The sequence below is a fragment of the Neomonachus schauinslandi genome, chromosome 8 (genome assembly GCF_002201575.2).
Source record: "Neomonachus schauinslandi chromosome 8, ASM220157v2, whole genome shotgun sequence".
NCBI classification, from domain to species: Eukaryota; Metazoa; Chordata; class Mammalia; order Carnivora; family Phocidae; genus Neomonachus; species Neomonachus schauinslandi.
Genome location: NC_058410.1, coordinates 62,637,981 through 62,663,894, shown reverse-complemented (window position 1 = coordinate 62,663,894; position 25,914 = coordinate 62,637,981). Strand labels below are relative to the sequence as shown.

The window sequence follows — 25,914 nt, the reverse complement described above, 5'->3', positions numbered from 1 at the left end:
TAAGACATATGTCCTGAATTGGGACTCACAGTATGGTAGAGGGAACAAACTCTTCAACAGATGATTATAGTATCCTGTGTGATACATGTGAGGGTCAAAGTCTTTCCCAGGGACAGTAGTGCAAAGCAAGGAGCACTTCATATGGGTTTCACAAAGGTTCATAGCACCTTCATCCTAACTTGGCCTTAGGTCCTCTGGCTGCTTCCCATGTACTCATTAACTCCTCCCTGTCCTCATGAGTGGGCTTCACAGTCCAATCATTTCAATAATTCTCCTGCCCTCTAGCAAGCACTTGCTCTTGGACAAACCCCATGGTCCATTTTGTCTGTGCCTGTGCCCGGGCAGCTGAACCCTGTGGGAAGAGGCCAGTTGACAGGAGGGCTTGGTATGGGATCCACTCAGCTCCCCAACCCCTCTCTGCACCCTACATTAGTGTCCTTCCACACCCCCCTCCACTGTAGCCTCCTCAGCCACCCTTCACTGGCTAGGACTTCCTCAAAACCGTGGCCCTCAGACTCAGAGACAGGACCCTTTCTTGTTTTTCAGAGCAAATATCAGAGAGGAGGGGCTCACAGCAAGTCAGGTGAGATGAGATGAGGCAGTGGAGAGTGGAAGGAGACAGATGGGCAGGAGGTGGACTGGAAAGGGGCCAACGCGGAAGTTTGGGAACTATTAGCAAGGAGGGTGCGGGGAGGGGGGTAGGTGTGGGGAGGGGGGGTCTGAGGAAGGAGCCTGAGAATATGGGATGGGCAAGGTTGGAGGAGGAGAGTTAAAGGAAATCAAAACCAAAAAGGAAAGGGCATGGTGAGAGATGTCCAATACTGCTGAGACATCAAGGTCCAGAATATTTATTTTCTCTGCCATTTTTGATCAGGAACCCCTTGGTAACTTCAGTGAAAGTAGCTATAGGGGAGTGGAAGAAAGTAGAAGTGAGAATGCAGTGGTTTAGGGTGTGAAAAAAAGGTGAGGAAGTAGAAAGTGCAGGTATAGGCTAGAAGCCTGGATACCATCTAAACTTCGCTCCCTGAATCCCAGCTTACAGACAACTTTCTGATTATTATGCTTTGCCTACCAGGAGAGGATGTGCTGTTTCTAGGTACACACATACTTCAGCCCATGTGACAGCCACATTTTTTCATTATAAATTAATAAATAGCATTTTGGCTTTAGGAAGAAAAAAGGAGAGTAGGAAGGAAAGAAAAAGGTGGAAGTTTGGCTGAGAGAGGAGAGAGTAGCTGGAGGAGGAAATCAGAGTCAAAGGAGGGAACTTTTTTAAAGGATGCAAGTTCATTAAACAAATTGGTAGATAAGGGAAAGGAGAGAGCAAAATTGAAGGTGAGGCATTTGAGGCATTCTTTGGTTGGTAAAGGCTGAGAGCATCCTCCTAGGTACAAAGAATGGTGCTAAGCCCACGGGACACCAGAATGACAATAGGCATAGGGTCTCAAACAGTCAGGGGGGATTTGGGGAGGGGTTTAGTCTTGGGCCAGAGAAGGGGAGACCCATCAAGCACTAAGCCTGGAGGGCAGGAGACAATGCTAGATGTGGACCTAGGTAAGCTCCCCAGTGAGGGTCAGGAACCTGAGGAGGTTCCTTGTCCATGGAGTCAAATGAGAGACAGGGTTGTCTGTTGAGGTTGTGCTATATATGTTCAGGACTAGGTAGAGGGTCTGAGGGAGGTGGCCTTGGGGAAGAAAAAAGCCTCTGAGAGAAAGCAGAGAGAACCGACATGTTTTTAAAAATTAAGTGTCAGAGCTCATACTGAGGTTGGAGACAGCAAAATTGTGGTGGCCCAGGTTGTAAATTTCTGTCCTATTTTTTTTAGTGGTACTCACCAAAGAATTGGAGAGGGCAGATCCTTGGATTCACTCAAGATGGAAGGTTTTTAGGCTGTGAATAGTCCAAAGGACCCTATTGGAAGGGGTTCAGCTTGTTGGGTTAGGTGAGTGTCAAGGGCTTAAGGTTTGCTTGAGGGAGAACAAAGTGTGTTCCTCAGGTAAGTCCATGAGAGAATGTCTGTTTGTTGCCCCTGGAGGCAGCCACCTTGTGAGGAAGCCACCTGCCTGCTAGAGGTGTGGAGCTTGATAATGTGGCATGTCCACTTAAAAGTTCTTAGTGACCTGGAGTGCCCCCTAAGAATGAAATCTTTGTTGCTTTAGATTCTTACAACCAGCTGTCTCCAGCAGTTACTTTTTGCTCCTTTCTTTTCACTTCTGCCCCAACCTTTACTATTCCCCATCTGAAAAAGGTTAAAACAAAACCACTACAGTAGTGTACTGAGATGAAGCCAAATAGAAATGACCATTCTACAATGCTTTTAAAAGAGCCAAATGGAGCACTGGGTGTTATCCGCAAACAATGAATCATGAAACACTACATCAAATAAATAAATAAATAAATTAATTAATTAATTAATTAATAGGAAAAAACAAAAAAATAAAAAAAGAGCCAAATGGCTAAATAAATAAAATAAAAATTAAAAATAAAAGAGCTAAATGGCTTGAAGAAAGCAATCAGATCACCTATATTCTCCAAAATAATTAACAAAGGTTTCATTCTAAACAGACTTCCCTTTATTCTGACAAAGTAGCACTTTGTTTACCCTCACATTGCTGCTCACTAGATGAGGCTTAAAGGTGTTATATGATGTTCATAGATCACACAGCTGGTATTTGACAAAGTCGGAATTTGATCTCTTTTGTCTCTGGTTTTTGAAAACCATGCTTTTCCCACAAAACCGTACAATCCAGTTGTTTATCGCTCCAACAAAGGGCTCAAAAACAGATGCTTACATTGTAAAAAGAATTCCGACTGAAAGTCAAAGATACACTGAAGAATAATCATACCTGGAGACTTAGATCAATGACCATTTGATTTTTTCTAATTGTTTAACTGGCCACTTTTCTCAGGGCACAGAGTTGAGCCACATAAAGTCTTCCTTTTTGTGGAGAGAACAGCCTTTGTTTAAGTGATCCATTTGTGTCTGACCAGATGGATCTAAAAAGAGGTAGAATAAGGAGGGAGCTGAATTACTTTACCTAAGAATATGGGAAATATGTCATTTTCTTTGTTCCCAAGAGGAGAGAAGTTTAAAGCTACATCATGGAAATGGGCAATGGCTGAAGAATTTGGTTGATGGCAGGAGGGAGATAAAAGATCCAATAAGAATGCAGCAAGCCAGGACTCTAGAGACAGGTAGAGGTGACCTTGAGAGCTTAACCCTGCTTGGAATTTGCAGAAATCTTTGGAGGCAGGATTTCAGCTTTCTATAGAATGAGGAATGGGAGAGAGAATTTTATTGAGATTTTAAAGGGCAGATGATATCTGCATTGTGGTGGATTTTACCTTCATTTATCATTGCACTTATTTCAAATAACACATGGCGCATTCTTTACATGTTTTGCATCACAAGTTTGTATCTGTTCACTCTAGGTGACATAAATATAATTTATAAATTTACATTTTCAAGTGCATCACCCTTTCTTTATAGGTATTCTGTAAATCTGAGACTTTCTTTACAGATTTTGAGTCTATTAATTACCCATCCATTTGTGTGGTCTCCTCAAGTGTGACAGAAATAATATGGATAATAGTTTTAATTTAATGCATGGATTAAGTATGTTTCTATTCAAGATGCTAATTCAGAAGAAGGAGTCCTGGCTTTAATTGTTTATGTAGTATTATAAACATTAAAAATATGGACAGTCTAAATGTGTAAAAATAGATAATGAAAAAGTTTATTTTTTATTGTGAATTTTATTTATTGTAAATATTCCCATGATGTCCTTTTTATTGAGGACTAGTCATGAGTTTGGCTTTATTTAAAAAATGACTAATGTGGGGGCGCCTGAGTGGCTTAGTCGTTAAGCGTCTGCCTTCAGCTCAGGTCATGATCCCAGGGTCCTGGGATCGAGCCCCGCATTAGGCTCCCTGCTCAGCGGGAAGCCTGCTTCTCCCTCTCCCAATCCCCCTGCTTGTGTTCCTGCTCTCGCTATGTCTGTCTCTGTCAAATAGGTAAATAAAATCTTTTAAAAAAATGACTAGTGTAACTCACACCTAATGCCAATAATTCTTTTGATAATTAGACAGTAAGTATTAAGTTTTAGTTTTTTGAGAATTAGAGAGCATTCTTATGGAGGAGAAGCTTTAAACTATTAAAGAAAAAAGCCTTCGATACCTTATAAACCAGCCAGTAATTCTAGTTATTAGAAAAAAATAAGAAATCTAATTCAGACTACAAAATTCATTCATTAATTCAAAATTCTATACTTTGTTAGATTTGTTATATTTTTAATATCCCATACATGCTCATTTGTACTTTTTATGGAAATGGTAAAAAATTTCCATAGATAAACTAGTATAGTACTGTAGTAAACTTCCTCTATGGGTCACTTCTAATGCTCTGCACTCTAGGTTTTCTAAAACCTGGAAGAGAGATGCTGTCATCTCTCGTTTGCTTATAAGGAACCTGAGCGGGGCTGTGTTAAATGCTCCCGCAAGGACAGAGTCGTAAAGGAGCCTGTGCGGGGTGATGCCACAGCCTGTCCTGAAGCCCGCCCCTGAGCCTAGCATACAGCTGGCCACTGCAGGCCTCCAGGAAAGCTGCCGAGAACATGAGATGGTTTTCCACAATCCTGAATTGGCTGGCAGAGTTCCAGCCCAGAGTGTCTTCCCTGAGAGCCTGGACACGTTCGGTTCTTTGCACCCCGCTCCATCCTTCAAAGTGTACTAGCGCTGTATTCCATACACAGGTTTTTACTAAAGAAGGTAGTATAGGACTGTCTATCAACAGATGTATTGTCTGTCCTCAAAAAAAAAAAAAAAACAGCAGAGCCACCAGACTTGACCTACCCTGACGAATGGATATTGAGAGCTGTTTTCCTAAACACACTATTATGTAGACCTTGTCAGCATTGACCAGTGGTTGGTTGCTTTTGAGCACAATGAGTTTGGGAGTCAGTGAATTCCCGTAGTGGAGACAAAAGTCACTTGTTTGGCAGTCACCTGTCATCCTTTCTCCCATATGCATTCATCCATTTGTCACCACGTTTTGTGAAGAGTGGAACAGGAAGCTTAAGAAAAATGCTTTATTCTTGTCTGGGTGATAGAAAGCATTTCTCATTGCTGGTAGCATGGTGGTAACTTTTCATTCCTTCTGGCAGTTTTTAAAGACTTATTTGACTTTGGGGGAACCTGCAGTATATCTTAAAGTCATAGTTCAAAAGTATAAGACAGGGTTGTTCATTTTCAATTTTGGCTGAAAAGTCTTAACTTCAACGGTGGCACTTCAAAGTTAGGGAAAACTTGGCTTTAAAAATGGATGCTGATAGGAGATGGCATATTTAATGACAAATGTATCTATAGAAAGCTGTTAAGATGCAGATTATCCCCCCCTGGGGTGGGGGAGGGAGATCAAAACTGCCAATCTATAAAATGTACTCGATAGAGGGAGGCAAAGAATCTATCTTTGCAAGTGCTTTGATTGCAGGGGACAGTGTAGCAGCATGTGGGCATCATAACCCAGAGCAGGCAAATCAGCCTGATGACTTTCAAAGCCAGGAATACTGCTGCAGGCAAGGGCACTCCAGTCTAGGAGAAATTAAAACATATAGAGACTGTTATTAATTCCATATCTATTTTTGTATAGTCAAATCTGTATGCAAATCCTTAGCATCTCATTTCAGCAGATTAATCTAAAAGTGAAGAGTGTTATGTGAAGAGAATGTAATGATAAAGCTCTGCAAATAACACTGCTAAAGAAATGTGGGCTGCAAACTTGGATGCTTTTTTAAAATTTATTTTTTTGTACTGAGAACAAATGGTTTTTATTTATATGATCGTTTGTAAATTATTTCAAAGGGGGGAAGCAATAGAACCAATTTCTAAGGTTTTTCCCTTGCAATCCTGACTTGTCGAAAGTTACACCACTAGGTTTTTTAGGCACCTCCTGTGGTTTAACATTCCAGAAGTAATCAACCAAATAACTAACTAGGATTTTTATTTTTACTTCCACCTACTAACCCAGTATCTCATTTTTAAATGGTGTCATGTGAGTGAAAATTTGTGTGTAAGGGTAAGGAATCTAATTACAGTGTGCAGATTAAGGGGTGGGGGAAACTATTACAAATGCATCTGTAGAAGAGAGTAAATAATAATTCTGGTTCCTCCCAAGAGATATCAAGATATCACCCTGCCTAAGAGAGAGGATGTAATAGCTAAATTCTAATCCATTGGTTGTACATTTAATCTATAATGGGCAGAGTCTGATACATTTAGTAGTGTAAATATTTTCAAATAGTGTCATAAACAGATAGTTTACTGCAGTAGATATTAATTCTGTCCCATATTTCTAAAACAAGGAGAGAAACTATCAAAGCTTTGAAATAATGGGTGGGAGCTTTACCCTCTGCTCCCTCTCATTTGGAGAAATGATTATAGGTGAGCTGGATGTTAATCTGGTGTTTATGGCCCAGATCAAAAGCACTTGGCAATCATTTTAACCCTGAAGACTTGTGAGGTCTCAATAGATTTGATTATTCTTGTGTAGTTATGCTGAGAAAGAATGATTGGACGTTCAATTTTTGATCAGATAAAAGAAAAGGAAGGTTGGGAGGAAGAAGCAAACATACCTCTGTGTTTATTTGGGTGTACATTCTGACTCTATATAGGCATTTCAGCCTCAGCTTGCTTAAGTGTATTTTCTTTTCCTTTGATTTTATTTTAAAATGAGACATTCAAAAGAAATGCAGAGAAGACTTTCTTTGAGGGCAGGAAGCTCGTTTCTCTCTGTCCTTTGTGGATTTACGCTGCAGATAGAGCTTTCATTGATCTTAAAAGTAGTTGCAGGCTTCAGAGAGAATATATATATAAAAAAAAGCCCTCCAGTTAATAAAAGCCATAGTCAATTATATGAAAGAAATAATCTCCTTATTGGGGTTGCACGAGAGAGTAATGATTGGCCTGGACAGACTTCCTTCCCTTTATGTTGCCATTAGTATTGATTGATTATTCAGCTCAGTTAAGGATTGTTCAGGAATCCTCTGGATTCTTGTTGACTTGATTCCTGGCCACGGAATTGATGGTGGTGACCTATTCAAAGTATTGGAAGTGTCAAAGCAAAAAGTATACTGGACAAAGTTGAGCAGATAAGGAAGACTTTGTTCAAGACTATTGCAGTAGGGGAGGGAGACCAGAAGGCAATCTGAAATCAACTCCTCTGAAGAAGAAGAAGCGGGAGGGTTTTTAAACACTGAGCTTTTCTCAGTGAGAAAAGTACTGAAGGAGTTTTGGAGGAAGGTTGATCAATGTGATGTATTGAGCACATTCAGTTACCCCTGATTTTGTAAATGTTTTTCTCTGTGATTAGGCCATGTGTGTTTGCTGTTTGGCACCCAACAAAGTGAGGCTCCTACTCTCTTCCATAGAAACTGGGAGATAGGGACATTATATTCCGTGATGATTACATTTCAATGGGATGGCTTCTGGGGCTTTGAGAAAGTTATTCCTGGGTTGTAAAACTTGAAAGAAGCTTCTTAAATGATTCCTATCTCAAGGAGGTGGAGAAAGAATTTACAGATTTTCTAAAGTAAGTGCTCTAAGAAAAGGGATGTCAGGGGCCTAGAGACAGAAAGAGGCCTGCCTAAAGTTGAGTCAAACTGAGAAAAATGTTAAGGCTGTATTGTAACAGTACACACTTTTTGAATTCAAAAAATTTCAACAGGAAACACTTTTAGTCTGGCTCAGTTTTAGATCTTTATTGAAAAATTGGCTGCTTTTTTGTGATACTTATTCAAATGTTACTCATTTTAAATGAGCATCTAGAACTATGTATAAGGCACTATTTCTAAAGAGATTTTTCGGGGGGTTGCTCTCATTTCTTGTTATCTTATTACCTAACATTTAATATCTCCTAGTGTTATTTTCTGTAATGCTGTTTTATATGTTTTTTAGTTCTCCCATTTGATGGTAAAAATTAAAGGAGAATCAGTAATTTCTGGGTTTTACAGGGCTCGTGTATACCACGGACGTGAAAATAAGTATGAGGACAGACAGGAAAACTTTGTTAGAAATGTGATGATTTTTAGTGGTTCTTGATTAAGCAGAAGTCTTTGGATCTAAGCAGCTGTCAAGAGGCTTTAGAAAAGTTGATAACAACATCGACTGTGTGCAGTGCTGTCCAACATGGTCACCCTCAGTCACATGTGGCTTATTGGGCACTTGAAATGTAGCTAATCTGGATTGAGATGTGCTGTATCAAATATACATTGGATTCTGAAGACCATATGAAAAAAGGAATATAAAATACCTCCATAATTTTTATATTAATTTCACATTGAAATGATATTTGGGCTATGTTGAGTTAAATAAAATCTACATTAAGTTTACCTTCACTGTTTCTTTTTAGTTTTTAATGTGGCTACTGGAAAATTTAAAATTGCATATGTGACTCACATTGGGGGGCTCTTGTTATATTCTTTTGGATGGCTCTGGCTCTAGATTTCTTTTGATAAATCATGTCTTTTCTTAGAAATGGTTCCTCTCGAGAGATATCAAGATATCACTGTGTTGGCGTGCAGAAGGTTAGAGCTGTAAAATTGCCAGTTTAGCTAAGGACAAGAATTTTCCATATAATTCTGTCCCGGGCATGAATTGCGTGGAGATTTGTCTATGTGTGCGGTGTTTGTTCCCACTTTCTGCCATACTTCGCCCTCATTCTGGCCATGCAGAGCAGCTTGCCAGGATTGGGGCCTCTTGGTAATTTCAGCACACTTGTTGCTTGCTCTCAAATGGATTGCTTCTGAAATGTTTCTTGAAAATGAAACTGCTTCAACAATAAGCTTCTTAATTATGTCATGGGTTCACCACGAGGGTATACAAACAGATCCTCAGCAGTAGCTAATTTTCCTTTAATTGTATCTCATTCTTATGTTGGAATATCCTGTTTTGTAGTCATGAAAGTTCTAACACATGTTAATCCATTACAGGTGGAGTAACTAACACAGCACAATATCAGAACAGACTAATGGTATATGAACCTAACCAGGTAAGAATCATATAAGAAAAACTCATTACCTTAATTAAAATGAATTTTAAAAGATTTCCACAGTAATTAGTAGTTGAAATGCCAAGTCTGTACACACACATGCATCTTAAACTTATAGAGAGAAAAGGAAGCATCTGGATAAACTGCCTTTTTTTTTTTTCCTCCTCTCACAAAATTTCAGCTCCTTTAGTTTTATGCAATACAGGATGCTTAACTCTTTCAGAGTTTTGCATAATGTAGAAAAAAGGGGAGATACATTGATGGGTTAAATGCCCTTTATTTCTGTTATCTCAAATGGCTATTCATATTCAGAGGCATCCAAAGAAAGGATTTTGATTGACCTGTTGTATGTCCTTTTAGAAGGCGCCTCAGTCCAAAAGGGGAACATGCTTATTGTTTCATTACTCCCAAACAAAATAATAACTTTTATTTAACTCAGCGTAGCCAAAAGGTCTGAGAGCAGTGTCAAGGACAAGTCTGAAGTAGAAGTATCTGAAAAGTAGAAGGATGTTTTTCATCTAACAGCTGGTGCCTGAACTGGAAGCATTTTGATGGTGTCTGTCCCTTCTGCCCACTTGCCATCCACACTCGATGAGTTTTTGGTCCCCAAAAGAAGAACAATTTTTATTCTCTTTTCCTTCTACCAAAATGTCTGGGGCCTTGGCACATGTGTTCAGAATTTCACCATTTCTATGATTTGGGTAATGTAAATATTTTTCATGATTATGACAGTATCCCAAAATGATTTGATCTGGGGATTTAATATTCATCAGCTGGAGATAATGGAACATGAAACAACAGGTTGGCTTTGGCAGCCTGGGTCATTATCGGCCACCAAATGTGTGTCCTGAATGACCTCAGTCGATTTGGTGTCTTTTTATTTCAACATTATTTGATTCTGAATTTAACGTGTTTCTCTCTTTGCAAGTGTGTTTCCTGATGTCTTTAGAAGCTGTAGATTTCAGAGACCACATGTCCATAGGCCAGATGTCTCAAGAGGGATCATTAATTACAGTTGCTTGAGTTCGGTGCATATGTGGTTAAAGAGGAAGAAGGTGTTAACATTTCTCAAATGAGTTCTGTTTCATGTTTGTACACACATGCTCTTTTTAAAAATTCTGCTGGCATATTGTTTATGGTGGGTACTGGCAAACATCACATCTGCTTGCATCTTGCTCAGAATCTCAATAACTCTATCATTCAGCCCTGGTGCTTATTTTTCTTCTAGGCCTTTGCGGAGAGTCGATAATGCCTGCCATCTGCCACAGAGCACATCGCTACCTGCCAACAGGCAGGCTGGGGTGACCTCTGCTTCCCCACCACTGATTAGTATTCACACGCTAGCTTATTAGGAATGACCCCACTAGGCCTCTCTGTTTCTTTGCCTTTGCAGTGGTTGGCGGCTCACCTGGCAGGCATGGCAGTGAAGGAAGCTAAAGATATAATCAGGGGATGCAGGCAGACTTTACAAACCAGATGGCGTCCACAGTCCTGTGGCAGGGGACTGGACTGCTAATGCAAACGTTGATTCCTAATACTGGAATGGGTTGCCTCATAGAAAGCACCTAAGGAAGGCATCATCAGAGTTTTGAGTTAAATCCACTCATGTGAAATGTATTGACGATATTTCTTCACAGAATATCTGAAAGAAAGGTTTGGCTATCTTATTAAAAGAAGACATTTGATTGGAAAGAGTCTTATGACACAAACGGGGGAGCAGATAAATGCAAGCCTTTCAAACTGTTCAAACCACTCTTCTTTTTAAGTCTATCTTTAAAAAAGAAATTATATGCAATGAATCATGGAACACTACATCAAAAACTAATGATGTATGGTGATTAACATAATAAAAAAAGAAATTAGAAATGAGCTAGTAGATAGGCCTTTAGTGAATGGACCAATATTTATATAAACTTTTTTTTTTTGGCTTATTCCTTTACAGCTTTGTGAACTGGTGAAATTCTATGTATTAAAGACATCATGTGATCTTTCTATCAAAATCCAAATTTTTCTTGGCAAAAGGAATCTGGGTTCTTCCTGTAGGTTAGTGTTTATGTGCAAAGGAAATGGTTAGGTTTACTTACCTGTCCATTGCTCAGTTAAGATTTAAAATTAAGGTCGTATTTGATTTTCATCTAATTTTGCCTTTTTCATTAGATTTTTGAAAGGAGCCATATTGAAGAGGAGTTGAGCATATCTTTCTCATTACTGAGTGACCTAGAACCAAATAGTCGAGGTTTCACCATTCCTGAAGTTGTATAAAATTTGGCCTTCTATCAAAACAAATGTATGCCTAGAAATAACTTTTCCCTGTTTGGTAGACGATATGATTATAAATATGTTAAAAGGGGCTAATACAAAGGCAGCAATGGGACTTTGTTGTGAAACCAGATCTTTGCTCTTCCATTGATCTTGGGAGGTTAATTTTGGAAAGAACGACTCAGTCACCCTAGCCCTAGCTTATGTAGAAGCCTTGGGTAGCCAGCGATTACTATCAGAATAATTTTTGAAAGTGTACATTTATTGGACATTATGTGGCACTCTTGTAGATGTTTTGTATTAACTAATTTAATCTTCACAACAAGCTTGTCAGGTATGGTATGACTCTCCCCACTTTACAGGTGAGGAAATAGGCACAGAGAGGTTAAGTACATTGCTCAAGGTCACACAGAGGTTATAAACCCAAGCATTCTGGATCCAGAGCCTGTTTTCTTAAATCATTATACCTAGCCATGTGCTTTCACTCTTAAGCAATTTACATAAGTTCTCTCAACTGGGGGAGAGAACCATCATGAAAATTTCTATATTCTCATGTGCTCCCCTTATAAAATGCAAATGCCCTATAAAATGCAACCCAAACAAGAGGAAATGGATTTGTACATTGCAAAATAAAGTTTTGGCATACATGGTTCTTCTCTACTTGTTCTCAGGTAAGAAGCCCATACCTTTCAGAGTATGTAAGCAGCACTCCAGTGGAATGTGATAGATAAAGCAGAGTCCCAGCTACTAATGAGGCACTGCTGTTTTCTGCCGTGGAGGTCTCTTATTAACAGAATCCACCTGAATTTCTTTTTTTTGTTTTCAGAATAAATGGATAAGCCGCAGTCCCATGCTGCAGAGAAGGGTCTACCATTCCATGGCTGCTGTTCAAAGAAAGCTTTATGTTCTTGGAGGCAACGACTTGGACTACAATAACGACCGGATCCTTGTGCGCCATATAGATTCTTATAACATAGACACTGACCAGTGGACGCGTTGTAATTTCAGCCTGTTGACTGGCAAGTACCTTTGACTAAGTAAATCAGGAAAAGCAGAGATTCAAGAAATTGCCACACTTGTTTTCTTATACCTCTTCAGTGCATCCCTAAATATCAAGTGCATCATGGCAGAACAACTTGTGTTTATTAACCAGAAAGGTGCACATTATTTATCTCACAAAACGTGACTCAGTCAAGTGACTGAGCTAGTTTCTCAGGGCCTCTGTTACCTTCATGCATCTTGGCTGAGAGAGGTATGTCAAATCCTTTCTTGTCAATAAATATTCACATAGGAACTCTGAGGCAATTAGGAGGAACCGGAGAATTAATAACGCTTTACAGAAGCAATTTATTTTTTTTTCTTTTTGCTTTTAGTCTTATTAATTTTGAGGTCAGGAGTCTGGTCTTCATTATTTGTTACTGTCAGGTACGGTTTCTGGCTGTAGTCTCCCAACAGCTGAATCTTAGAGTTCTGTGCCTAGGGGTTTGGTGGTGTTTCCAGCCACATAGGGGTTCAAGCATTACCCAGGGCAACACTAGGTATGGACCCTCCTCATCCCAAAAGGGAATAAAAGGAAAGCAGTGAACAGTTTACCCCTAATGTTTCTTTACAGACTTGAAACCTTTCTATCCCTTGTCAGCTTGCATTATAAACATGCGCAGGTGATCAGGTCCCTTCCAGGCTGCTCTACTAAATAGGAAAATCACAAACTCAAAATGGTGGGTTGGACTAGCACCTGAAGACCTCTTAATATGCTGAGGGGACACTCCAACCCTAACAGCTGCTGCCGGGGAGGCAACAGCAAGTGCGGAACCAGTGTGAGGGGGTTAGATGCCTTGTATGGAGTTCCTGTTTTTGTGAACATGATGTTTGAGGCCCACCTACAAGTATTTAACCCTCTCCGAGTTGCTGTAGTGGCACCTTAGCCCCTCGGTCCCTGGATCTGTGATTCTGGCTGCTATAGAATCCAACTTATTTATTATCGCAGTCAATCTGGTGTCAGCCCATCAATAAAGAGAAACTCTCACTCTGATGGCCTCCAGGGAAGATTAGGTGGTAGTGAGTTATTCTGTCTTCTTTTTTTAAAATGGGAGAGGAAGGTTTCATCATTTTGGTGTGTCAGTATCTGGTCCCAGATCGGGAACTTTAATATAGTCCTAAAACTGTTGTGTATGTCAAGAAAGGAAGGGTAGTTGGGGCGCCTGGGTGGCTCAGTCGTTAAGCGTCTGCCTTCGGCTCAGGTCGTGATCCCAGGGTCCTGGGATCGAGCCCCACATCGGGCTCCCTGCTCCACGGGGAAGCCTGCTTCTCCCCTCCTTCTCCCCCTGCTTGTGTTCCCTCCCTCGCTATGTCTCTCTCTGTCAAATAAATAAATAAAATCTTTAAAAAAAAAAGAAAAAGGGAGGGTAGTAACTTTATCAATTTTTTCTGTCATTTGTCTTCATTTGGGGGACACTCGGGGCATGGCTCTGTTTTATTGGCTTCTTGGGGTTGCAGCTGTTACCTTACAAATGTAAGCACTTACTTTAGAAGCATTTATAGAGGTGTTTTGCATTTTGAAAATACATCTTGTTTCCACCGCTGTAATACGACATAGTAATAGAACTCTTATTTTGTTATTGCTTATTATTGCTGTATTTAATGCTGTATTTATCCACTTGGCTGGCAAATAAGTGTTTTGGCTTGGTTCTGACCTGACACAGATTCATTCTCTGTGAAAGAGTGGTTAATTCTTCCCTCTGAGTACTGGGAGGCGGTGATTAGTTGCTGCAAAAATCCTGTGGAGCATACAAGAGTGCCACAGGGGGAAATTGTATCCCTCAGTGGCAAAAGGGTTAATTAAGACATGCAAGGAAATGGATTTATTTTTTCTTTCTATTCAATTCTCTTTACTTTAGGCCAAAATGAATCTGGAGTTGCTGTCCATAATGAGAGAATATATTTAGTTGGTGGATATTCGATTTGGACAAATGAGCCTCTGGCTTGTATCCAGGTGAGTGGTTGAAGTTCCTTTTGAAGTTTGTTTGGCTCAGTGAGGTTACTTTTTGCAGTGCTGCTACTGAAGGAAGAGATACGTACACGTAGAAAGAGGTTTGAGCTAACTTTGTGCATCTAGTTTTGCCAGTAAACTTCATCCTGCTTCCTAAAAATGATGCCTAAGAAATGATGGAGCCCTAGTGAAAATAAAGATGGGGGTGAGCTTTGAAAATATGTATAATAATATCCTGGAAATGGGGAAAGTGGGATACCTTTCTCTTTCTCATAAACCAAAAAAAAAAAAAAAAAAATCTAGAAATTTTTGGCAGTAGTACTATCACGCTCCCAAAACTTTACAAATGCCTCCTTTCCACTCAAATGCTTTATTTTCTGTATCGGAATTGGTTCATTCCAATAAATCCCACCTACAAAGGTGTTCTTCCTTCCTGGCAGAAGTTGTGAGCAGTAGTGGTTGATGATTAGTCTGATGGAGAGAGCCTCTGCCTCCAAACAACAGGCCTGGCCTATCAGCCAGTGAACAGCCCAGGTGAGGCAAGTTGCCAGCTGAGCTTTTTAGAGCAGCAATAGCTTTTGTTGATATACATATTCAAGGTCATCTTATTTTATCTTTTACAATTGTTATCATAGTTGCTTCTCTGTTTTACGTGCTTTCTGATAATGTATTGGCATGTATTAGGCCTGATTTATCTCTTGATCTCCAGAAAAATATATCCTTAAAATTATTCTTATTATCTAACCTCACCTTTGGGGAAAGATTTTTTAACCACTGCATAGTCACAGGACTATTCAAGATTTTAATTTTTTTTTCAGTCACATCTCATAAGGTATCAAGAAACTCTTCCATGTTGTCTCAGTTTTCAAAATGGTTAGCATATAGTTGTTTTGTTACCACTTAGTCATATCCCCCATTACATTCATAATATTGATTTTTTTTTTCTTCTGCTCTTCTCTTGATTTATCTTGCCAGAGGTTTGTCTGGGTATTTTACATACTTCTCTTAAGTAGATCTAAATCTGCAAGGATAGCATAAGTATGAACAACATAATGAACAAGCTGGTCCTAATGGATGTGAGTTCTGGATTCAATGGTTAGGATAGAGTGTTTTTTTCCATTTATTGAGATATTATTAACATTTAATATTGTATTAGTTCAAGGTATACAAAAAATGTTATATATGTATATATTGACAAATGATCACCAAAATAAGTTTAGTTGACATCCATAACCCCGCATAGTTACAAAAGTTTTTTCTGTTTGTGATGAGAACTTTTAAAATCTATTTGCCTAGCAACTTCCAAATATTTAATACAGTATTGGTAATTGTAGTCACCATGGTGTACATTACATCCCCAAGATTTATTTATCTTATAAGTTTAAGTTTGTATCTTTTTTATTGAACTATATATGACATACAAGGTTACAGTAGCTTCAGGTGTCTAGCATAGTGATTCAACAAGTCTATACATTATGCTGTGCTCACCACAAGTGCTAACTACCATGTGTCACCATACACACAATGTTATTACAATATCATTGACCATATTCCCTATGCTGTGCTTTTTATTCCTGTGACTTATCCATTCCATAACTGGAAGACTGTATGTCCCTCTTCCCTTTACCCATTTTACCCATTCCACACATCCACCTTTCCCCTGGAAACCACCAATTTGTTCTTTGTATTTATAGTTCTCTTTCTGCTTCATATGTTTGCTTTGGTTTTTTTTTTTTTTAGATTCCACATATAAGTGAAATTATATGGTATATGTCTTTGACATTTCATTTAGCATAATATTTTCTAGGTCCATCCATGTTGTCACAAATGGCAAGATCTCATTTTTTTATGACTGAGTAATATTCCACATATATATATATATAAAATCTTCTTTATCCATTTGTCAATGGGCATTTAGTTTGCTTCCATATCTTGGCTATTATTATAAATAATGCTGCAGTAAACATCATAGGGTTATCTTTTTGAATTAGCATTTTTGTATTCTTTGGGTAAATACCCAGTAGTAGAATTTTTGGGTCATATGGTATTTCTATTTTTAATTTTTTTGAGGAACCTCCATACTGTTTCCACAGTGTTCACACCAACTTAACATTCCCTACCATCAGTGCATAAGGATTCCCTTTTCTCCACATCCTCAACGGTCATTATTTCTTGTCTTTTTGTTGCTAGCGATTCTCATTGGCGTGAGATGATAGCTCATTGTGGTTCTGACATTTATCTGATGATTAGTGATGTTGAGAGTCTTTTCATGTGTCTGGTTGGCCATCTGTACGTCTTTGTTGGAAAAATGTCTTTCAGGTTCTTTGCCCCTTCATTTTTTAGTCAAATTTTTGGGGGTTTTTTGGTGTTGAGTTGTGTAAGTTCTTTACATATTTTGCCTCTTAAGTCCTTATCAGATATATCATTTGCAAATATCTTTTCCCATTTATTGGGTTGCCTTTCCATTTTGTTGATGGTTTTTTTCCCTGTGCAAAAGTTTACTTTGGTGTAGTCCCAATAGTTTATTTTTGCTTTTGTTTCCCTTGCCTGAGAAAACATATCTAAAAAAATGTTGCTAAGTCCAATGTCTAAAGAGATTACTGCCTATCTTTTCTTTTAGGAGTTTTATGGTTCCAAGTCACATGTTTGGGTCTTTAGTGCATTTTTTTTTTGAGTCCCTCTTATTTTTTTATTTTAAAGATTTATTTATTTATTTGAGAGAGTGAGAATAAGAGAGAGAGAGAGAGTACATGACGGGGGGAGGGTTAGAGGGAGAAGCAGACTCCTCGCTGAGCAGGGAGCCCGATGCGGGACTCGATCCAGGGACTCCAGGATCATGACCTGAGCCGAAGGCAGTCACTTACCCAACTGAGCCACCCAGGAGCCCCAAGTCCCTCTTATTTTTTTTATTGTTAATCACCATACATCATTAGTTTTTGATGTAGTGTTCCGTGATTCATTGTGTGTAACACCCAGTGCTCCATGCAGAATGTGCCCTCTTTAATACCCATCACCAGGCTAACCCATCCTCCCACTCCCCTCCCCTCTAGAACCCTCAGTTTGTTTCTCAGAGTCTAGACTCTCATGGTTCGTCTCCCCCTCAGATTTCCCCCCCCTTCATTCTTCCTTCCTACTATCTTCTTCTTTTTTTTTTTTTTAACATATATTGTTTGTTTCAGAGGTACAGATCTGTGATTCAACAGTCTTGCACAATTCACAGTGCTCACCGTAGCACATACCCTCCCCGATGTCTATCATCCAGCCACCCTATCCCTTCCCATTAGTGCATTTTGATTTTACTTTTTGTGTGTGAGGTAAGAAAGTGGTTCAGTTTCATTCTTTTGCATGTAGCTGTCTGGTTTTCCCAACACCATTTATTGAAGAGACTGTCTTTTCTCCATTGTGTGTTCTTGCCTCCTTTGTCATAGATTGATCTTGTGAGTGTGGGTTTATTTCTGGGTTCTCTGTCCTGTTGCATTGATCTATATGTCTATTTTTGTGCCACTACATACTGTTTTGACTACTGTAGCTTTATAGTATATCTTTAAATTTAGTATTGTGATACCTCCAGTTTTGTTCTTCTTTCATAAAATTGCTTTTGCTATTAAAGGTCTTCTGTGGTTCCATACAAATTTTAGTATTATTGCTCTAGTTCTGTGAAAAATACTGTTGGTTTTTTTTTATAGGACTGCACTGAATCTGTAGATTGCTTTGGGTAGTATGGACATTTTAGTGATCTTAATTCTTCCAGTCCATTAACATGGTATATCTTTCCATTTGTTATGTTACCTTCAATCTTCTTCATTAACGTTTTATAGTTTTCAGAGTACAGGTCTTGTACCTTTCTGGTTAAGTTTATTTCTAGGTATTTTATTCCATTTTGTGTAATTATAAATGGAATTTTCTGCTCAATTTTGGTTCTGCTACTTTGTTATCAGTATATAGAAATGCAAAAAATTTTTGTATATTTTGTATTCTGCAACCCTACTGAATTCATTTATCAGTTTTAGTAGTTTTTTGGTAGAGTCTTTAGGCTCTATGTATAGTATCATGTCATCTGAAAATAGTGACAGCTTAAATTCTTCCTTACCAACTTGGATGCCTTTTATTTTTTTCTTTCCTAATTGCTGTGTCTAGGACTTCCATTATTATGTTGAATAGAAGTGACATGAGTAGACATCCTTGTTTTGATTCTGATCAAGAGGAAAAGCTCTTGTTTTTTCCCCATTGAGAATGATGTTAACTGTGGGATTGTAATATATGGCCTTTATTATGTTGAGGTATGGTCTCTCTCAATTCACTTTGTTGAGAGTTTTTATCATGAAGGGATGTTGAATTTTGTCAAATGCTTATTCTGCATCTATTGAAATGATCATATGATTTTTATCCTTCATTTTGTTAATGAGGTGTATCATGCTGATTGATTTGCAAATACTGAATCATTCATGCATCCCCAGAATAAATCTCTCTTGATTATGATAAATCTTTATTATATTGTTGAATTTGGTTTGCTAATCTTTTGGTGAGAATTTTTTAAAGATTTGTTTATTTTAGAGAGAGAGGAAAAGAAAAAGAGAGGGCATGAATGGGGCAGAGGGAGAGGGAGAGACAGAATCTCCAGCAGACTCCCCACTGAGTACAGAGCCTGAGACCGGGCTCAGTCCCATAATCCTGAGATCATGACCTGAGCCAAAACCAAGAGTTGGGTGCTCAACCGATTGAGCCATCCAGGCACCCATCTTTTGTTGAGAAATTTTGCAACTGTGTTCATCATGGATATTGGCCTGTAGTTTTCTTTCTTTGTAGTGTCTTTATCTGGTTTTGATATCACAATAATGCTGACTTTCTAGAAGTTTTTGGAAGTTTTCCTTCCTCTTCTTTTTAGAATACTTTTAGGAGATTAGTGATTAACTCTTCTTTAAATGTTTGGTAGAATTCACTTGTGAACTCCTCTCCTCTTGGGCTTTTGGTTGTTGGGAGTTTTTTCATTACTGATTCGATTTCATTACTAGTAATTGGTCTGTTCATGTTTTCTATTTCTTCCTGATTCAGTTTTGTAAAATTGTATGTTACTAGGAATTTTCTGTTTCTTCTTGGTTGTCCAATTTGTTGGCATATAATTTTTATGGTAGTTTCTTATAATTTGTATTTCTGTCAGTTGTAACTTTTTTATTTTTGAATTCTATTTGTTTCTTGATGAGTCTGGCTAAAGGTCTGTTGATTTTTGTTTATCTTCTTGAGAACTACCTCTTCATTTCATTGATCTGTTCTAATTTTTTTGTCTCTCTTTCATTTATTTCTGCTCTGACCTATTATTCTCTTCCTTCTAATAACATTGGGTTTTGTTTGCTCTTCTTTTTCTATTTTGGGTGTAAGGTTATCCTAGATTTTTCTTATTCTTGAGGCTCCCTGTATCACTATAAATTTCCCTCCTAGAACTGTTCTATCTGTGTCTAAAAAACTTTTGTTGTGTTTTTATTTTCCTTTCTCTCCATGTATTTTCTTGTTTCCTCTTTGATTTCTTCATTGACCCATAGTTTTGTAGTAGCATGTTGTTTAGCCTCTATGTATTTGTGCTTTTTCTTGTAATTGATTTTTAATACTGTTGTGATCAGAAAAGATGCTTGATATGATTTCAGTCTTCTTAAAAATACACTTTTGTGGCCTAACATGTGATCTGTCCTAGAGAATGTTCCATGAGCACTTGAAAAAAATCTGTATTCTGTTGGTTTTGGAAGGAATGTTTTTTTTTTGTATATCTGGTCTAATGTATCATTCAAAGACACTGTTTCCTTATTGACTTTCTGCCTGGATGGTCTATGCATTGCTCTAAGTGGGAAGTTTAAAGTCCCCTACTATTATTTTATGACTCAATTTCTCCCTTTATGTCTGTTAATATTTATTTTATGTATTTAGGTGCTCCAATATTGGGTTCATAGATAATTACAATTGTTATGTCTGCTTGTTTGACTGATTCCCTTTATCATTACATAATTCTCTTGCTTGTCTCATTACAGTCTTTGTTTTAAATTCAGCTTTGTCTGATATAACTATTACTTCCTGATCTTTTTTTTTTGCTTCTATTTGTATGGAATATCTTTTTCCATCCCTTCATCTTCAGGCTGTATGTGTCTTAGGTTTGAAGTGGGTTTCTTGTTGGTGACACATAGGTGGGTCTTTTTTTTTTTTTTAATCTATTCTGTCACTCTGTGTCCTTTGAAGCATACAGACCATTTATATTTAAAGTAATAATTGATAGATATGCATTTTGCCATTTTATTATTTTCTGGTTGTTATTGTAATTCCTCTGTTACTTTATTTCTTGCTCTCTGTCCTTGTGATTGATGACTTTCTTTAGTGTAATGCTTGGCTTTCATTTTATTTTTTGTATATCATAGGTTTTTGGTTTTGTTTACTATGAGGTTCATATACAACATCTTAAGTAAATAGCAGTTTATATTAAGTTGATAGTCACATAAGTTCGAACATATCCTACAAGAACTTTAATTTTACTCCCCCTTCCACATTTTATGCATGTAGTCATATTTTACATCTTTTCATTTTGTGAGTCCCCTTAACTATTTTTTAAGATATTGATTTTACTACTTTTGTATTTTAACCTTCATATTAGCTTTATTAATGATTGCTCTACTGCTTTTACTGTATACTCATTACATTTTTTTCTTTCATAGTTTTATTCTGATTATGGCCTTTTCCACTTAAAGAAGTCCTTTTAACATTTCTTGTAAGGCTGGTTTGGTGGTAATGAAGTCTTAACTTTTGTTTGTCTGGGAAACTCTTTATCTCCTCTCAGTTTTGAATGATAACCTTGCCAGGTGGAGTATTCTCAGTTGTAGGTTTTTTCTTTTCAGTACTTTGACTATATCATGCCACTCTCCTACTGCTTACAAAGTTTCTGCTGAAAAATCAGCTGATAGCCTTCTGGGGGTTTCCTTGTACATAAATAGTTGCTTAGTCCCCACCTGTTTTGAAAATTTGCTCTTATTTTTAATTTTTGACATTTTAAATATTATGTGTCCTGGTGCTGACCTCCTTGGGTTCATCTTGTTTGAAACTTTTTGTGTTGCCTGGGCTTGGATATCTGTTTCCTTCTCCAGGTTAGGGAAGTATTTAGCTATTGTGTCTTTTTAAAAAAGATTCCTGCCCCCTTTCTTTCTCTTCTTCTTTGGGATCCCTATAAGGCAAATGTTTGTTCACTTGATTTTGTCTCCAAGATCTCTTAAGTATCCTCACTTTTTAAAATTCTTTTTTTCTTTCTGCTGCTCATCTTGAGTGCCTCCCACTAACCTGTCTACCAGAATGCTGACCAATTCTGCATCTGCTAATCTACTGTTGATTTCCTTTAGTATATATTTCATTTCAGTTGTTCTTCAACTCTGGTTCTTTTTTATATTTTCTCTTTATTGAGGTTCTCACTGAGTTTATCCACTCTTCTCTCCAGTCCAGGCAGCATTTTTATGACATTTTGAACTCTTTGTCAGGTAAATTGGTTATCTCTATTCTATTTAGTTCTTTTTCTGAGGTTTTGTCTTGTTCTTTTATTTGGAGCATATTCTTCTGCCTCCTCATTTTGATTGACTTTCTATGTTTGTTTTTATGAATTAGGCAGAATAGTTACTTCTAAACTTGAAGGAATGGTCTTGTGTATGCTTGTGCCCTATGTAGACTGTGTGTGCCTGGTGACTTCAGCTAGCTGGATGGAGCTGCAGCTGGTGTGCGCTGGGGGTTCCAGGACCCTCTGTGCTGGGGTTGCCTTTTTGGGATGGCCTGAGCTGAAGTGGCCTGGGTTAGGGCATTCCTGGGACTCTCTGCAGAGGGAGACATGGCTCAAGCTGAAGTGTGTGCATGCTGGGGGGTCCAAGTGCTCTCCAGAGAATGTTTTGGCAATATAGCTGAAGCTGAAGGAGGTGAAAGTCAGGGTGTCCCAGAGTGCTCCATGAGGGTACCCTGGTGGGGTTGCTGGAGCCAAGGCAGATGCAGTGGGTGACCTGGAGCAGCTGGAGCCTAGGTGAGGCATGGGGGTATCCTGGCAAGTCATCTGGGGTTGAAGTAGTTTGGGCCTAGTGTTCTGCAGTGATGTGCACCTGTATCACCTTGGTGAGATGACTAGAGCTGTAACGAGTGCTTACTAAGGATGTCTTAGTATGTGCTGCACTAGGGCTGCCTTGGTCAGACAGCTGGGGCTGGTGTGGGCTCGGGGCCCAGGGCTCACTGAGGCACTATGCCAGCTTGGGGGCCCAGACACTGCTTCTGACCACTCCATCAGATGAGATCATACAGTATTTATCTTTTTCTGACTTGTTTCACTTACCATAATGCTGTCAAAGTCCCAGATTACCTTTTTTTTTTATGGCCGGATATTATTGCATTGTATGTCTGTGTGCACACATGTGTGTACAGTCACATTTTCTTCATTCATTCATTGATAGACACTTAGGTTGTTTCTATACCTTGGTTGTTATAAATAATGCTGTAGTGAACATGGGGACACATATCTTTTCAAGACAATGATTTCATTTCCTTTAGATATATACCCAGACGTGGAATTCTGGATCATATGGTAGTTTTATTTTTAGTTTTATGAGGAAAACTTCATACTGTTTTCTCTAGTGGCTGTACCAATTTATATTTCTCCCAACAGTGTACTAGGGTTTCCTTTTCTCCATGTCCTCACCAACAATTATTTCTTGTCTTTTGGATGACAGATATTCTGACAGGTACAAAGCAATATCTCATTGTGGCTTTGATTACTGTTTCCCTGATAATCAGTGATGTTGAGCACCTATTCACGTGCCTGTTGGTCATTTTTATGTCTCTGGAAAAAAGTCTATTCAGAACCTCTGCTCCTTTTTTAAGCAGACTTTTTCCCCCTGTGAGTTGTAGGAGTTCTTTATAGTGTTTTGGATATTAATGTCTTACCAGATATATGATATTCAAATATATTCTCCCATTTGGTAGTTTGTCTTTTCATTTTAATGATAGTTTCCTTTGGTGTGTAGAAAATTTTTAGTTTCATGTAGTCCTACTTATTTATTTTTGGTTTTATTGCCTTTGCTTTTGGTGCTTAATCCAAAAAATCATTGCCATGACCAATGACAAGGAGTTTACCCCTGTTTTCTTCTAGGACTTTTATGGTTTCATGTCTTATGTTCAGTATTTCATCCATTTTGAGCTGATTTTTTGTGTATGGTGGAAGATAAGGGTCTAGTTTCATCATTTTGCATGTGGCTGTCCAGTTTTTCCAACACTTTTTATTGAACAGACTATTCTTTCTCTCATTTGTTTTTTCTTGGCTCCTTTGTCATAAATTAATTGACCATATATGTATGGCTTTACTGCTGGGCTCTCTGTTTTGTTCCATTGATCTATGTGTCTGTTTCTGTACTTATACCATGCTTTTTTATTTGCTATAACCTTGTAATATATTTGAAATCAGGAAGTGTGAGAATTCAAGCTTAGTTTTTGAGAAAGATTGCTTTGAATATTTGGGGTCTTTTGTGGTTCCATACAAATTTGAGTTATTTTTTCCTTTTTCTGTGAAAAATGCCATTGGAATTATGATAGGGATCACATTGCTTTCAGTAGTATGGACATTTTAATAATAGTAATTTTCCCAATCAATGAGCACAGAACATCTTTCTATTTATTTGTGTCTTCTTCAATTCTTTCACCAGTGTCTGATAGTTTCCAGTATACAGATCTTTCTCCTCCTTGGTTCAATTTATTCCTAGGCATTTTATTCTTTTTGCTACAATGATAAATGGGATTGCTTTCTTAATTTCTCTTTCTGATAGTTTGCTGTTAGTGTATAGAAATGCAACTGATTTTTGTATATTTATTTTGTATCTTATATTTTTACTGAATTTATTAGCTCTAACATTGGTGGGGTCAGAGTTTTCTACATATAATATCATGTCATCTGCAAATGAAGACAGTTTTATGTCTTCCTTTCTGATTTGGATGTCTTTTATTTCTTGTATAATTGCTTTGGTTAGGATTTCCAGTATAATGTTGAATGAAAGTGGCAAGAGTGGGTATACTTGTCAAGTTCTTAATCTTAAAGGAAAAGCTTTTAGCTTTTCACTGTTAATTATGATGTTAGATGTGGTCTTGTTTTATATGGCTTTTATTATGTTGAGGTATGTTCCCTATATGCCCAGTTTTTTAAGAGTTTTTATCATGAATGAATGTTGAATTTTGTCAAATGAGTTTTTTTGCATCTAATAGATTATCATTTGATTTTTATCCTTCATTTTGTTAATGTGGTGTATCACGTTGGTTGATTTGCATGTGTTGAACCATGCTTGTGTTGCTGGAATCAATCCCACTTGAACATAATATATGACACTTTTAATATATTGTTGAATTCGGTATGCTAATATTTTCTTGAGGTTTTTAGCATCTCTATCAGGGATACTGGACTGTAATTTTCTCTAGTGTGCTTGTGTGGTTTGGGTATTAGGGTAATGCTGGCCTTGTAAAACAAGTGTGGGAATGTTCCCTTTGATTTTTTTAGGAGCAGTTAAGGATTAGTATTAATTCTTCTTTAAATATTTGGTGGAATTTGCCAGTGAAGCATCTGATCCTGGATATTTCTTTGTTGGTTTTTGATTACTGATTGATTCTCTTTATTAGTAATTGCTCTGTTCAGATTTCCGATTTCTTCATCATTTAGTATGTTGGGTTGTATGTTTCTAAGAATCCATGTATTCTAGGTTGTCGAATTTATTGGTGTGTAATTGTCATAATAGTTTTTTTTATGATTCTTTGTATGGTATTAGTTGTAATGCTTCCTCTTTTATCTCTAATTTTATTTGAGTTCTCTTTTTCCCTTTAAGTGTAGCCACAGATTTGTCTATTTTGTTTGTCTTTTCAAAAAAAAGCAGCTCTTAGTATTATTGACCTTTGCTATTTTTGGTCTTTATTTTATTTATTTCTATCCTAATCTTTATTTCCATTCTTTTACTAACTTTGGGCTTACTTTGTTCTTCCTTTTTTAGATCCTTGACCTGTAGAGTTAGATTGGTTTTTTTTTTCTTTCTTTTTTCTTAATTTAGGCATTTATCACTATGAGCTGCCCTCTTAGAACTGCTTTAGCTGCATCCCACAAATTTTAGAATGCTGTATTTCCGTTTTCATTTGTCTTATGATAGTTTCTGATTTTCTTCTTTGACCCACTGGTTTTTCAGTAGCATGTTGTTTAATCAAATATTTGTGAATTTTCCAGTTTTTCTTCTTGTAATTTCTAGTTTCATATGATTGTGGTTGGAAAAGATGCTTCCTATGATTTCAGTCTTCTTAAATTTATTAAGACTTGTTTTGTGTTCTACTATATGATCTATCCTGGAAAATGTTCCAGATTATATTTTTCTTAAGTGTACATGGAAAATTTATAAAAACCAATCAGGTACTACAATTAAGAAAACATTATTACATTTCAGATATTAAGCATTACATAGACCATAATCTGTAACTACAATACAGTTAAGGTAAAACTTAACAAAAAGTTACATAAATCCCTATATACTTGGAAATAATTAAACACATTGCTACATAATGTATGGGCTAAAGAAAAAGTCATGATGGAAGTTAAAAAAAAAAA

The 25,914-nt window shown here is 37.6% G+C and overlaps 1 protein-coding gene across 7 annotated transcripts in view; it reads left to right on the top strand.

Moving 5' to 3' along the window:
* Positions 1-25,914, top strand: part of KLHL32 (kelch like family member 32) — a 210,781-nt gene that overhangs the window by 153,940 nt on the left and 30,927 nt on the right. For 5 of the 7 annotated variants that reach the window (XM_021693401.1, XM_021693405.1, XM_021693404.1 and 2 more), the window contains 3 exons: positions 8,985-9,043; positions 12,129-12,321; positions 14,200-14,298. In XM_021693401.1, the coding sequence (XP_021549076.1) occupies positions 8,985-9,043; positions 12,129-12,321; positions 14,200-14,298 (351 nt within the window). The remainder of the gene's footprint in view (positions 1-8,984; positions 9,044-12,128; positions 12,322-14,199; positions 14,299-25,914) is intronic. The other 2 variants (XM_021693407.1, XM_021693408.1) reach the window with 1 other exon arrangement.